The following is a 16,606-nucleotide window of genomic DNA, read 5'->3' on the forward strand; positions in this document are numbered from 1 at the left end:
ATTGAAATGGATTGAGCCATTGATCAAATGACTATTAATATGATCTACTGAAACAACACACACATACAAACAATAAGATGCACCTTTATTTTGACACTCATGTCCATCGACTGTTCTATGCATTTCACAGAGGTGACATGAAATATTTGATAAGTTATAACAACCAACTGGAATATAGTATTGGCAACTTTCAAGGAGATCAATTAAAAGTTCATTTTATACTTTGGTTGCAATTGTTAGTTAAAAATATTACTGTGTAACTTAAGCACATAATTTCATGATAAATCGAATCAAATTGTAATTGTATTGTGGCATGTTTTGAGGTATGTGTAAAAATCCTATCTCTGGCTAAGAGAATCAGTGTTAGATCGTATCATGATGAAAGTGAATGGGGCCAATCTGTACTCACTGTTTCAACAGTACAGCCACAAGATGTAAACCATACGTGCATTAACCTGATTTTAGTGTGAAGAAAACTGCTTACTAACCTTTTCAGTGTAACGTCATATTAACTTTTACAAGTCTGTTGCCATAAAACCCTAACATAACAGTAAAAATAAAACTTTACAGCTCAAACAAGTTTGAAGAGTTTTTATAAAATTATAAGCTTGACATTTCAATAAAAACTTGCACTATTCATTTTTGTTGCAAGTGCATTATTGTTCCTTTTTTTTTTTTAAAGAGAACAAGACACAGGTCAGTTTCTGTTGCCATAAATGCTGTTGATTTAGCTTAACTTACTGAACTCAGAATATTACTATAACTGTCAGAGTAAGTTATTAATTCGCTAAGTAAGAGTTCTTATAGTTAACTACAGACAGTTTACGGTTGATAAGCAATGTTGCAGCTTTGCTGCATTAATATTAAATGTGTTGTCACAGGTGGGAGTTTATAAGAATTGAATAACTACAATACTACCACAACAAACACAGAAGTTTATTAAAGGCTTGTGTTCCTGTGCTCTTCACACCCAATTCATTACATATTGTGCTTGTATTGATTAGTGTGGTGACCAAATTCATGGAAGTATGCTGCTTTCAAGAGAGTCGTGGGAAAACATGGGATCTTCAAAACTTATTTGAAAGTTTAATTTAAAGTTGTGGCTTTTTTTTTTTTTTACAGAATACACTACTGGTCAAAAGTTTTGAATAATTGCTTTTTTTAATGTTTCTGAAAACAAGTTTTTACAATACAGTAAAAACTGTAACATTGTGAAATATTCTTACAATTTAAAATAACAGTTTGCTATTAGAATATATTTTAAAATGTAATTTATTCCTAGGATGGCAAAGCTGAATTTTTTGTATCATTATTCCAGTCTTCAGCATTAAATGATCCTTCAGGAATCATTCTAATATGCTGATTTGCCGCTCAAGAAACAGTTCTTATCACTATCAACGCTGAAAACAGTTTTTGCTGTGGTTTATATTTTGTGAACCGTGATAAACTACCACTCAAAATTAAGTAAGTTTAAAAAAATAAATAAATACATAAAAATAAAGGCATGAATACTTTTATTCAGCAAGGATGCATTAAACTGATCAACAGTGACAGTAAAGACATTTATAATGATACAAAATTTTCAGGTTCAAATAAATACTGTTTTTTGTTGTTTATCAAAGAATCCCCCCCAAAAAACGACCAGTTTCTAAAAAAATAGCAGCACAACTGTTTAAAAAAAAAAAAAAATTGAAGTTATAATTTTTACTGTATTTTTGATTAAACACAAAGGTTTTGTGAGCATCAGAATCTTCAAAAAATACATAATTATTCCAAATAATTAAAATATATCCATTGGTATATATGCAACATGGGCTTAAAAATAACAAACTTGCACAATGCATTGTTTCATTACTTATTATCAAATTTTACATTTTTTATTCCTGGAACATATCAATCACCAAAATAATAGTTTTAAACTGTATTTGACCGCAAAGTGCAAACCTTAAACCTTTGATGCAACTTATATAATATTTAGTTTAATATCATGAGGGGGTTTTTTTTATTTAAAAAAAATCCTTTTTAAAGAGATTCTTACCTATTTTGTCACCATTAATGAATATGACTGATTTGCAATAAAGATAAAAACTCACATTAGCCCAAATAAGCAGCAAGTTACCTTTTCGATTCAAGCTGCTCCTTCAATTTGCTGTACATTTCCAGGACTGCAGAGATGTAAACAAAAGACAGCATGATTTCAAGTAAAAACTGAAAAATTTTCGCCATTCAGTGAACTATAACCACTTCATAAACTTCGATTATGCCTTTTTGAAAGAAACAGACCAAAGAAACCACAACCTAACTGCATTTATCTACAGAATGATCCAATAGGTTTCTTGATTAAACCACTGTAAAAACAAAACAGCAGCTAGGAACCGTTGTATCAAGTTTTAAGTCAGAGAGACCATCAAATATAAACACAGAGGACCTGGACTCATTACTGTAACAAGAAACCTGGAAACACTGGCGTTTACAGTACCTTGATCGTTTTTAATAGTCATTTGATGAAATCTTTGGGAAACAATGACAAAAGCGTCACGGTTACAGTTGATATTTTTACGCGAACGCATCATCTCACCGGGAATGCAGAGCTGCAGCTTCTCCACCGTGGTGGCCATGTTCCTCTGTTGAATTCGGCAGCGGATGACCTCCTCCGTTTGTGCCGTCACTTACATAAGGGAAGGTCAAAGAGTGTGAAGCCCACAACAGTCCTCTCTGCGCTATTGTTTGATAATCAACATTCTTTGCTTCTGCCCATCTAACGGCAGACATACTAACAAAGCCAGACTGTGCCATACCTCCCGTCCGGCGTCTTGAAGTCTTCGATTGGTGTCGCTCACTTGGCCCAAAACATAATATCACTTTTGTTAGACAAATAAGCCCACGATTCCCTGTTGTAACTGCTCACCCTTGTAATCAGATCATACTTCATGAGGAGTCAAGAACAAAGCCATGCAAATTTAAATTAAATGTGCAGCGGAAACTTGAACTTTTGGTCGGCGGGAGGCTTTTATGGCCGGTAATCGCTTCTGACAGCCCTTTCTAACAGATTCTGTGACAAACTTCTCAATTTTACTTGGGATTTTTGAACTTTGGTTGTTCTTCTGGCTCTGTCAAACAATCCAAATCAATGACCCAATTGACCATTGGTCCCTTCTTGGTAATTCAATGAGCTCTATGTGCCATTCATTGTCTGGGGTAAAATGCGGGTAGCATTTTCTGGTAATTAAACATTGTTTTTTTCTTATTTTTTTTTTCTTTTTCAGCTGAACACAAACACTGGGTGGCTGATTAACATCAAAAAAGTGCTGCAGGTGCACGGACCACATGGCCACAGACTTTCCCACATATTAAGTCTCATTAGATCATCGTAATAAGGAACCACTTTTTGAGTTTATTAAAAATCTAATTTATTTGTGAACAAAGAGGGAGCAGTGACCTCATTGATGCCGTATGTGCTCTCTTGTTAACTGAATATGCTTTATATAATGTGCGTCTAATTACGAGTATTGGTGAGCCACTCCTGTGCCGTTTGGTCACCATCTTTCACTCTGGGAAGTTGAAAGGGAGCTAAAGAGAATTGGCGTGCGATTCCAGAGCAAGGCCTGAACCCAGTGAACGCACAAAGACCCAACCATCGTGGATAAAAACTAGACACCATGGGCATGTCTCCATTCCACGGGAGTGAGCACTGGTCTGAGGAAACTAACAAATAACATTAATCAAATCTGCACAATTATGCATAATTCATATTTCTGGAGAGTGGTGCTTAACATTTCTTAATGCAATTTCAAGGCAATATAATTGTCTACTATACACTCCATTGTAGAAGAATGTATACATTGTATTGGGGATGACCGAGAAAAGTTTGCATATGTAATGGACACCGGTTATGCTCAGCATTGGTATCACCTTTGAAGGCATCTTGAGCATGACAGCTCCATATTTACCATAAAACCTGAACTGGAAGTGACAAGACCTGTTTTACAAAATATGGAGGTGTGTTACGCAGAACCTCTATTCATCCAAAGTTAAGATGAATATTTAATAGAAAGCTCGCTTTGGCAAACTGTATCGAACTCCTGAATTGAACTCTAAAATAGATTTCACTTGAAGCATATAGGGCATTCTTAATATTCCCCAAAAAACATTAGCAAAAAAAAAAAAAGTACCATGGTAGCATAATGGTATTCTTTGCAGTAACTTGATGTATCACACAAAAAATATGATATATTAATATGATAATCATTCAATATTAACAACATTATATACAAACAATACTGAGATAATCATGTCAGCCTTCTGATGTTAATCATCACATACATCAACATATTTTTAATAATCATAATAATAATAATATCTAAAATGGCCAGACAGGTTCCAGATGAAAACACTACAAAATTTAAAACAGGGTAAAACGTTTGTTTTTCACTAAATTAACACAATTTATAATATTTGATCTTTTTCCTTAATATGCACCATTATAAAAATACAAAGTATTAAACTGCACAATATGCACCATTATAAAAATACAAAGTATTAAACTGCACACAAGGTCAAGGACTAATAAAGCATTTTGAATTGATTCCACTAAATTGATTCCATGAATATTAATGAAAAGCTTTTCAACAGGATTTAACTTAAAATTTAACTCTCTCTATATATATATATATATATCTATATATATATATATATATATATATATATATATATATATATATATATATATATATATATATATATATATATTTCTGATACTATTATTATATACTATACTATTATATAGTACTGCCACAATATTTAACAGGACAACATTAATTATATATATAATATTATAAAAATATATATATTTCTCAATAATAAGAATGCATAATATGCTTCCAATCCCTAAAATAATTACAATTATGATTTCCACGTACCATCAGCTTCTCAGCGTCTGCTCTGACTTTCAGCAGTTCTGTGATGGCGTCCACGAATCCCTGATGATGGAAGTTGCACATTTTCTCAATCTCTCTGTCATGGTTGCGTATTCTGGCATCAAGTTTCTCCATAAACCTTTTGTGTGCGTTGGGCTGATCATCGTAAACGGATCTATAAAACAAACATCAAAGTAATACATAAAACTAGTTCAAACACACAGAGATACTGCAGAAATATTCTTTAAAAGATCTTAAAGTGTCCCATGGATGGTCATCTCATCTTCATTTTTTTTTTTTTACATATAACATACAACATTTTGAAGTTATTTTTGTGTAAACACTTTGTGATTCCCTTTCAGATTACACACACACATGTCAATACTCTGCAGGAGTCTCGTGTGGTGTTATCAGTCTAAGAGCATGTGTGTTACAGTAGCTGAGAGCTGGCGAGGGGAGGCCAACAGATGGACTGCTTCTTCAGTGTGCTGTGAGATCACAGAGTGTGCTGCCCTCCTCAGTGCTCCAGATGGCTCTCTCAGTGAAGAAGAACAGTCCGAGATCATTCAGGGGCTTCACTCACTTCCTGACACAGATCCAGAGGAAGTGTGAAGGGAACTGCACCAGCTGACACCGTACTGCATTACTTATCATTCACAATCAACATGAAACAGTGAACTGCACATTTTACTTCCATAAAATATTTCAAAGCTGGATATTTCAAGGATGTTAAAAAAAAAGTTTTTTAGTGATTGACTGGATTCAGAAAACGGTATAAGATGTCATGGTATTTTATAATGCAGAACCTGTGGTCTCTAGATATGGGGCTTTCTCATTTGGGTCTGTGGAAACTTAGGGGGTTTTAACATTTACCTAGAGGACCTTTTTTTGAAAAGATTCTTCTAATAATATGTATCTTAAAGGGATGTTTTTAAAGATGTGTTTGTTTATTTTATGGTTTGCTTTGTTATTTTTGATGTGACAGTTGAGTGCATGGGTACATTGGATATCAATGGTCATCAAAGTTGATTGGTTACCAATATTCTTCTAAATATATTTTTTGTGTCCTGCGGAAGAAAGTCAGTTATTGTTTTGGAATGAAATGAAGGTAAGTAAATGACAACAGAATCTTAATTTTTGAGGGATATATACCTTAATTTTGAAGTTTCTAAAATATATTGCAGGTTTATTAACTAAAGCAATTTTGTTACTTGAAATAAAATAAAAATGAACTGAAATAAACTTATTTCAGCTAGTTACCATGGCAACATTTTTGGTGTACTAAAATAACAAACTAAAACTAAATTATTTTTTAAAATAAATATATTAAAAAAAACAACTTAACTAAAACGTTAAAATATAAAAGTGAAAATTTAATTAAAATATTAATTAAAAACTGTAATATATACATTAAACAATTGTTTAATTTAATAGTCTTCACAATACCACACTCTATAATATTTTTCAGCACAGTATAAATGAATTGTTTATATTCATATATATTTTATACACAAGACAGTGTAGCAGCCTAAAAAAAAAGAAGAAAAAAGAACCACTAAAGTGTAGAATGTGCTGCAGCTGAAGAGATGCATGAATAGTTCTCCAAGTGCGCCACCCTGTGGGCAACAAGGGAACAGAGCATATCGAATCACTGATGCATATATTTTAAACAAACCAGCAGCCATAGATCAGTGGCTCTCTTGTGCTTTACACTGAACATGAAGTGGTTTCCCAACATCATATACATAATACATAATGATACTCATACATAATGAAATATAGCCACACTGAGATTAAAGGAATGTTTTTAGAAATTCATGTAAAAACGGACTGTTTTAAAAATAATTTTATAAATAATGTTAAATTGCAAGTGCATGCATGGTGACATGGTGTTGGCCTAACAAAGTTCTGCTTCCTTGTTTTATAGAGGTGTCTGAATTACCTGAAAAAATTAAGTAACTCATTATAAAGCATTATGAATCATGATGAAAATAATAAACTGGAGATTTATTTTAAACATTTATTCAAACTCATAGATTCATTCAGACTGGATAAATGTGTCTCTCCACGACATGAGCATAAGCATGAGCCTGAAAAAGCAGCTCAAAGGCAGAAGTTGCTGTTAAACTACTTCTGAACAGTCACAGCAATTAGCATGAAATTCATATTAAACAATCTCAACCAGCATACAAATAAAGATATTACTAATAACAGAGTAGCAAAGTCTTGGATGGCTCACTGCTAGTGAAACCGCCAGCTGGCTCTCTCTCTTTCAGATGCCGAGCAGAAGGTTCGGATGAAATCCAGGTTGCCACTGGCAACACAACATCAAGGTCTAGACTGTGAATGACGCTGATGCTAGTTCTGAGTAATTTTTACCACATTGTGATATGATTGTTGTGATGTTCTGAGTGAACCCTAGAAGGGCTGGGAAACTAAATTTGAAATTCACAAAATATTTCCAAGAATCGAATTAGAATCTATTAGAATTACAAAGAATAAGTCCACAAAAAGGGGAATGAATACATATATGGAATCCTTAGGAATCGAAGCCAAGACCTTGGCGTTGCAAGAAAGAATGAAAAAATGGTTTCAATAAATGCATATATATATATATATAATTAACAACTTGATATCTCACAGTAGGTCTGTCATTAAAGGTTTATTAGTTATTGTTAAACTTTTACACTCTATACCAGCAGCATGTTTCAAGTATAATTGTTTTAAATATAATTATGCCCTTTTCATCAAGTCTTCATTATCAATGATGAAATAGAAAACAACAATTTTAACGAACAATTTTCATCAGTAATTCACATCTTGGCTTTCAGGGTAGTTGCTAATTTATCACGATATTCATTTACCCTTAATGGGGAAGGAAATGATAACCACATGTTTTTAGCCCTTGAGAATCAAAGTAAACATAACTTGTATGTTCACAATTGAACTCCACAGAGTGGCATACTTTTAAAATTAAAATTTTCCCTAAAATTCTGTTAAATATATATATATATATATATATATATATATATATATATATATATATATATATATATATATATATATATATATATATATAAAACATACATGATAAATATAATAAATTATTGAATATAAATTTAACACAAAAATTATTTCTAATGAAATTATTTAATATATATTAAAAAACATTAATTAATCATTTAAACTGTAATAAATATAAATGTTACCAGGGCTCTGAACCGGTTTAAGGAACGAAAACGAAAACCGGAAACAAATGAAATTTTGACAGGAACAGAACCACAAACAGAAATGAAATCAAATTTTATAGTTCCGAACAGAATCAAATATTTGAAATGGCCATTAACCGGTTAATAACTTTATTTTATCGTTCCATTTAATATTTGAAATTTGCTGTTAACCAATCACGAATTCCAGTAGTAGGCTACTATGCAAATGTGACACTGAAGCCAACGAGTGAAATGTCCGCTCAGCTGTGAACTCATCATAGTACTTAGAGTTTATCTGAGGATAGTGTAAGATGAATTCAACAGATCACACGCACCCGCAGCGCTTCTGTGAATGGAGAAAACAGAAAAACTATATATATATTTCACTTAAATCATATTGACATATTAATGAAACGAAAGAAAAAATGTGCTAAATTACGGTTCATTGTGACACGTTCCAAAGTTTTCGGAAAGGAAAACGAAACAGCAGAGTAGTTTTCTTTATTTTGCAAAAGCTTGACAGCTTTGAATAATGTCTTGCTTCTGTATAGCTAACCAGCCAGTGTTGGTATGACCATTGCGCTGATGCCTTACGCGCACACACAACATAATTTTGCTATATTGAAGCCTGTTCATTATCAAAATAAAATACAGTTAAAGAAACAAACAAAAAGTTACACTGCTCCGTTGTACAAAATTTGTTGCGTCACCGTGCCTCACTGTGCTGATAAAGCCGACGTGAAGGATGATGTTTTATGTCGATGAAAGTACAAACACTGTATAATAAATAATATTTTAGCATCCAGATACGTCGGGAATATGGAAACATTTGGATTTGTGCCGAATGAGAGAGGTAGGCATCAGCTTCACCTTAAATTAATTTGTTTTTGGATTGATGTTTTTATAGACTAAACTTCAGAGGATTTGTTTCGGAGAGAAATAACTGTTTTTATAATGTTTGTAAACATTTTGCTTTAGCCTACAGGTATTTTAGCCTTCATTATTTCGGAATGTAATAGGGCTAATAAAATGTGACGTGAGCCGCAACTTATGTTTTTTTTCACTCTCAAAACGCGATCTTATACAAGTGTATTTTTTTTTTTTTAACAATGCAGCAAACATTTTTAAATATCTTAAAAATACTTGAATGTCTTTAAAGTGTTCATGGATTTTTTTTGTTTTGTTTATATATCGGTCGACCTCTAATTTCTACCACCCGAACCGGTTTCGGAATGGTAATAATATCAGAGGAAGGCAGGAACAGAAACGTTAAAATATCGATTCTGCTCGGAGTGAACCGATTGATTTTTTTTTTCGTTTTCAAGCCCTGAATGTGACAATTTTCAAAATACTAAAAGTTTATTTTTTGTCAAATAAGATGCGCAACAAAACTGTACAAATTAAAACATGTTTGAAAAAATTTATGTTCATGTCCCCATATAGTGAGACGGCAGCAGACGCTGAAAACACAGTGAGCATTGCGTGTGTTCGAGTTAATATACAAAACCGTGGCAGTCATTCATACAGAGGCATGCAAAACATGCAGTTTCATTAGCAACATGCACTGACTGACTGCTGTCATGTTTATTTCTGCTGTGTGATAGGCTGTTAGATTAACAGGCCCTTTCCTGTCACCCTGATGGAAAATGCTGAGGGCCAATTTCTACTGAAAAAAACACAAAAAGCTTTCTAAAACCAGTACCCACTTCCACTGCATTTCACAAGGTCACATTACACCCCATAATGGGATATCCTTTCCGTGAATCTGCACACATGCACACAGAACTACTATCAGCAGGGCCATGTGCACAATGAGTTTCCTACTTCCTGTTATTGAATTCAACAGACCAAAGAGCAGCAAGTTCCGGAGAACAGCCAGGAGGTACTGAAGGAAACGGAGCAAGTAAAAGTCAAGCCTCTCCTCTTACAGCTCAAACACAAAACACAGATCATTATACATCTACATACGTCTATAACTACCACCACAGGGCAGTAAATGAACCCAAACTACACCCTACTGTAACATGAGCTTAATCACTGTGTTTACACTTAAGTACATAGGCTCAGGAAATAAGGTTTATACTAGGGTTTTTGCAGAAAGCCAAAAAAATCATCTAAATGTGAAATGTTTTCATAAAGCCGTTTAAGGAATCAAAAAGATTCAGTCAAGAGAAAAATGCAGTCATTTCATTCGGTCTTTCTTCAGCTGAACACAAAAGAAGATACTGTGGAAGTCAAAGGCTACTAGGGCTGCACGATTATGACAAAAAGCATAATTGTCAATTATTCCCTTGAAACTGTAATTGCGATTATCACAATTTACATTAAATGATGTTTATACCATTGTTTGATGCAACTGCATGGCATTTTTATATGAAAATAAACAAGATGAAAACACTCTAACTGAAAAAACTTTTAGTGCTTTTCTATATTAATTAAGGACTGGTTTCTTCTTTAAATTACAATGCTGTTTTGTCAACGGAGGTTACGGGAAACAGCTGTAATTCAGTTTTTCCATAAGCGCCACCTGCTGTCAGAGAGTGGATTTACCCAGACTTATATTTACATTCAGTCTGTGTGCAGCTTCCGTCTGGCCAGAAACGGACTGAATTTGCATGCCCTGCTGTAAATTTTGACTGGTTGATGGAAAAACAAGCTTATGTGGATTCTACACATTTAAACAGTTCATATAAGTTGATTTATTTATGAAGCAGATTAAATACATATAATCATTTATTAAGCAATTATCATTTTGACATATCTTCTCTTTATTTAAAGGCTGAAATGTGAGGTTTACCTTTTTATTAAATGTTTTCAAAGCTTTATTACAACATTTACATTAGATATCCCAACATGCAATTAAACTGTTATCAGTCAAGTTGTCATTTAAAACCTGGAGATCATTGCTAATGTTATTGTTTTAGTGATTATGCAAACAAAAAGTCATTTTATTTGTTGTTTGTTGATTTTTAAATATAAATCTTGGTGAAGTGATTTATGTGTCGGTACTTTTTTAACATCTCCAGCACATTTTAACAATACCGTGATAATACTGATAACCATGATAATTTTGGTCACTATAATCGTGATAAGAAATCCCTACTGCTAAGTGTGGATTTACTTCACCAATATTACAACCAACAGCCGAAACGCATCATATACAACATATAATCGTCACTTCCCTACAGGTGCTGTTTACTAACAAGGTGACAGCGCCAACTACTGGCCTGGCATATGTAATACAGCATTTTTGGCCGTTTCCGTGGATATGTGTAAACACAAATCGTTTTGAAAATGTTGTTGTGTATATCTGAAACTTTTTAAAAACACAAGGGAAAAACCTTTAATTTTTGACTACATCGTTGTCGTGTAAACGTAGCCTCAGAATGCTTTCTAGCAAGAAGTTCTTTGGTCTGTATAGCTATATTTCTGCATTAAAATTCATTTTGTTACATATAAAAAAATATGCGTTTAGAAAATATATAGGGTGAACTTTAATTTAATTTATATTAAAACTATAAAATAGACGTGGTAAGGTGCAGGCTGTCAATCGGAATGAACTCAAGAATCCTCATCATAAATATGGTTCAAATATTCATTATATGTTTAAAAAGTATTTTTCCCCTTGCAAATTTGGTTTGAAAACTTGTCTTTTATATACTTTTTATTTTTAAATAATGCTTATGGTTATAATGGTCAAATAATGTTTAAGTAATGGTTATGCACACTATGTTATAAAATGTTTTTATATTACTTTTTACTTGATGGACACACCATTTTAGAGTCATGAAATTAAAAATAATGAAGGTTTAATTTCAATGTAATATGATTCTGAATCAGTCAGCTAAATCAAAAGTGTCCTGGGAAATCACCAAAGGTTGCGTTGCATCAAAATCCCTTAAGTTATTAATACTGCAGCCCAAATGGAAAAGCAGACTGCATGATGAAGCACTTTCCCTGCACACCTTTCAGCTTACAAGATAGAACTGTAAAAAACATGTGAGCCTTTCCTTCAAAGACTTGCTGTCATTACTGTATGTAAACAACAAGTCATGTGTGCTAGGTAACATATCTGAAATCTGTGGAATGAGAAAAGCTGTCATATCTGTAACAATCAGCGTGACTGTCATCACAGAACGTGTGGCCTCAGGATATGTTGCATGCTCTGGAATGTTGAAATTTGCATGTACCGAAAACCTCCTTTCCGGGACTTTATCAAAAGCTGGTTTGGTTCACGCCTAAATGAATTAATTGCTCACTATTGTTACATTATTTACATTTATATTAAGATTCAGATGACACATCAGATGTCAGTTGAGTTCTGCTGAAATCATGAATTCTACTGTAATAATCAAGCCAAAAACCTTATAATTAATGCAGCTGAGCTCTACTGAGATCATGATTCACAAAATCACAAATTCTAATAAAATAAAACTCAAGCCACAGATATCATAATGGGATGCAGCTGAGCGCTACTGAAATTATTTTATCAGAAATCATAAAGCCAAAGACATCAGGAACCGATCAGAAATAATGAAGCCAAAGATGTCATGACACAGTTAAGTGCTAAAGAAATCATTCATCAGAAACGTGATCATGATTTCATCAGAAGTCATAAAGCTAAATATGTCATGATGGGGTGTAGCTTACCGCTACAAAACTCATGACTTCATCATAAAACAAAAAGCCAGATATCTCTCTACGTGACACAGCTGGGTGCTACTGAAATCATGATTTCACCAGAAATCATAAAACCAAAGATGTCATGCATAGTATGTATTTGAGTGCAACTAAATCCTCTGGGTGGGATGCAGCTGAGCACTACCAAAATGATCATTTGATTAGAAATCATGAAGCCAAAGATGACTGGAAACAGCTAATAATCGCTACCGAAATCATGAATTTGATCAGAAATTATAAACCCAGAGACCGCATAATGGGACGTAGTTAAGTGCTACCAAAATTATGATTTGATCAGAAATCATGAAGCCAAATATGCAGATATGCGCTAGCAAAATAATGATTTTATAAGAAATCATACTGCGAAAGATCTGGTGACAGGACATGACCGAGTGCTACCCAAAATCATGATTTAATCAGAAATAATAAAGCCAAAGACAGCAAATCTTTTCTGGAATAAAGATCACTATCATGAAATCATGATTTCTACTGAAATATGAAACGCATGATGAAATGCAACTGTGCTGAAATCATCAAAAAAAAATTGTGAATGCCATCAAGATTTTTTCTACTGAAATTACTCAAACACAGATCAGATGAGGAGATAAACCTGAGCTCAGAGCGGAATATTAATGTCCGGCTCAACCCAGACTCGTTTAATAACGCCACACCCACTCATATTTTGTCAGCTTTCATTCTTCCGCAGCTGAAATGTGTTGGGAAAAGGAAATGAAGTGTATACAGAAGAACTGAATCTGACAGAGACGTGTCCATTTGGCAAAACTAAAGCTATTTAGCCCGGAGCTTTCCACCTGTCGACATCTCCATCATATTCATAACGCAGTGAGACCGTCACTGGGCCTGTGCAGCTCCAGCTCAGATGTTTACATCTTATTTTATTAACACAGGCAGACAGATGCTTAGCAAATTATTACAAATAATCCACACATAACATCCCCCAGTCGTACTCGGTGAATGATTATTGAGCCTGTGTCATTATTGAGATCAGCAAGCAGCGATCATTTAAAGAATTAATATGGAAAAACACCAATTCACATCGACTCGAGCAGCACTTTATATGATAGACTTGTCAGCGATGAGCTGCATCTTTAGCAAACAAAGGCCTGCTTTCCATCCATCGGACAGGGGAAAACATCACATCGCCATCTGAAGGGTAAATAAGAGCAGGTGATGCTCATCTCTCACCGTAGCGTCGGCCCCACGCACGCGGTGTCCGTGCTCTCGATCTCCTGTAATATTCGCTCATGTTCGGTGACAGTCTCCAAGCTCTCGCTCTCCGCCATGTTGGCTCTAAGCGTCACAGTGTTCATTTGTGACAATGCCGACGGAGACGCAGTAACTCGAGTCCACCGATAGGTGTCGCTGCAGCAGTCCGGCAGCTCGCGGGGTTTGCAGGTCACTGTTTTGGGACTCTGTCAGTGAGCTAGGGACTATGCAGGGGGGCTAAAATAAGTAGAATATTATAGGAAAGTCCGCAAGCGTATTTTCTCTTGACTTTAGATGGAAAAAAATCTCACACATTTGATGAACGGCTGTTTTGTATTAGGTTATTATCTGAATATCAACACTTGTAAAATTGAGTCAGTCGTAAAATTATGTAATTTTGTGTCGGTTTTTGTGTCTATTTGTTCATTAGGAATTTGTGGACACTTTATTAATGTTTTAGATTTAAATATTGGTTTTATTTGAAAGTGGGAAAATTCTAATCGGAGCTCTGGGATAAAAAGAATTGACACAGAAGGCCCAGAGTGATCTGTTGTTTCAAGTGTTATTATTTTTATTTAATGCTTGCTGTAATTCATGGGGTTATTGTTCAGTGATGTCACTGATGTCATTTTAGGCAGTATTCATTAAAATCCATAGTTTAGCTGAGTGAAAACAGTCAATTTGAATTCTCAGTATTGCTATTATATCTTCTATTAATATATGGGCTATTAAAATATGCCTGTAGATACACCAGGAATTCTGGGCCCTGTGCACTGAATTTGCTATGGGCCCCCCCCCCTCGCCATGGGCCCCTGTTACTCAGTTCTTCAGTATTACCCCCTGTCCGGCGGCCCTGATATACACTATACCAGTAAACATGGAATCATTTTTATTACTCATACTTTTTTCTTTTTTTTATTGTGTACAGTATATTCACAGATTGTGAAAATTAAAATAATTACTACTTTGATCTTTTTGCTATTTGCATAAGAAATAGGCCTACTGTATACATATAATTGTGGGGAAATAACACATGATTAAAGCATCCATCAAAAACACTATTATTTTAGAACACGTAACAGTCATTCTACCTTAAAGTCGTTCCTAGGGGCAGGTCTACTGACTCCAGTTCAGCAAAAACTTTCCCATACACCTTTCCTTCTTCTTTGTCCTCTTCTTGGGGACTTTTGGGAATCTTGGGACTGCTGCTGCTGCTGTCGTACATGTCTGTGTTAGACTGCATGGAAGAATCGTGCTTCCAGCAGGACATACTCATATACTACAGTCAGCAGAAAACTGCAGCTAAGAAAAAGGGACAGACCTTGTGATCTCTAGTACTTTGAATCCAACAAAACAGACTTAAGTGCTGTCCTGTTAAATATTTCCCAATTGTGCTTCGAGATTTACCACACTACTGGACCAGGATCTGAATTTTATGGTACCTGAGTCACTGTAAAAGACTCAGAAATTAGTGTGATATTGTAAAAATGCTTTATGATAAGTTCATTTATACAAATGATTTGTAAGAATAACCTCAAACCGTAAAGCATGTCTTGCACTTGGACATTGCTCATGAAAAGTGAACAAAAGAAGAACTCAACCGAGAAAAAAAAAAGATTTACGCCATAACATCAACAGTTTGATTACATGTAAGAGGAATTATCTTACAAATTACACAGATTACAAAACACTGTTCTGTTTGCAAACTGATGAAGAGTTGTTACCAAGCACTAACAAGCGGTTTCCTCTCTGCTTCAAAACAACAAGAGGTTGTGCCCTAACTTACAGGAAACAACGAGATGAACGTTTTTGTTTTTTTTACAAAAAAATAAAGGTTTGCGTTTCCTTATGTGTAACTTGTCTTTAAAAGCAATTTAACTGACCTGTTTTGTCTTGTTTTTATTATCAGTTTGCAACCGTTTTTCTATTTGAAAAACAGTAATACTGTGAAATATTATTACAATTTAAAATAACTCTTTTTAATTTAAATATATTTTAAATGTAATTAATTCCTGTGAATGCTGTGGATGAATTTTCATCCGGTCTCCAGTCTTTAGTGTCACATTATCCTTCAGAAATCCGCTGCTCAAGAAGTATTTCTTATTATTAGCAATACTTTTAAAAACTGTGATGCTTAATATTTATGTGGAATCCAGGACAGTTTTTTCAGAAAGAATAAAAAAATAAAAAAAATTAATAGAAGCAGAACAAACATTTAAGAAAAAATAATTGAGTCAATTTCCGTGATGAAATCTTGTGTTAGACAACGGCTGAATTACATGACTTCTTACATGTATGAGGACAAGGCTGTGACGTAACCATTGTTGTTTGTTTACACCAGTTTTTTCTTAGAATATTGTACACTTCTGTTTTATGAACGTCAAAAATGTTTTCTTTTACTCAGATGTCAGGTATCTAACCACAATATCAAGACAAGCATAGACCAGTGTATCACTTTATCCTCTCACAAGAGCCCAGGATGTATTTCCATCCTCACCCACGGGATAATTAAACAGCTGCACCTGTGAATCACAATGAGTCACTGAGCCACACATCAGAAAGAATCAAAAAAAG

General features: G+C 34.1%; 1 protein-coding gene across 7 annotated transcripts in view; it reads right to left on the reverse strand.

Annotated features, from left to right (window-relative positions):
* Positions 1-15,289, reverse strand: part of LOC109052661 (exocyst complex component 6) — a 48,327-nt gene extending 33,038 nt beyond the window's left edge. For 4 of the 7 annotated variants that reach the window (XM_042767262.1, XM_042767261.1, XM_042767258.1 and 1 more), the window contains exons 1-5: positions 15,124-15,289; positions 4,920-5,091; positions 2,799-2,846; positions 2,579-2,669; positions 2,120-2,165 (exon numbers count right to left, since the gene is read on the reverse strand). In XM_042767262.1, coding sequence (XP_042623196.1) covers positions 2,120-2,165; positions 2,579-2,669; positions 2,799-2,846; positions 4,920-5,091; positions 15,124-15,275 — 509 coding nt within the window. In that variant the 5' untranslated portion in view covers positions 15,276-15,289. Of the gene's footprint in view, positions 1-2,119; positions 2,166-2,578; positions 2,670-2,798; positions 2,847-4,919; positions 5,092-14,011; positions 14,190-15,123 lie in introns of those variants that run through there. The other 3 variants (XM_042767263.1, XM_042767264.1, XM_042767260.1) reach the window with 2 other exon arrangements.
* Positions 15,290-16,606: the final 1,317 nt, after the last annotated feature.

Source organism: Cyprinus carpio, chromosome A12 (genome assembly GCF_018340385.1).
Source record: "Cyprinus carpio isolate SPL01 chromosome A12, ASM1834038v1, whole genome shotgun sequence".
Lineage (NCBI taxonomy): Eukaryota > Metazoa > Chordata > Actinopteri > Cypriniformes > Cyprinidae > Cyprinus > Cyprinus carpio.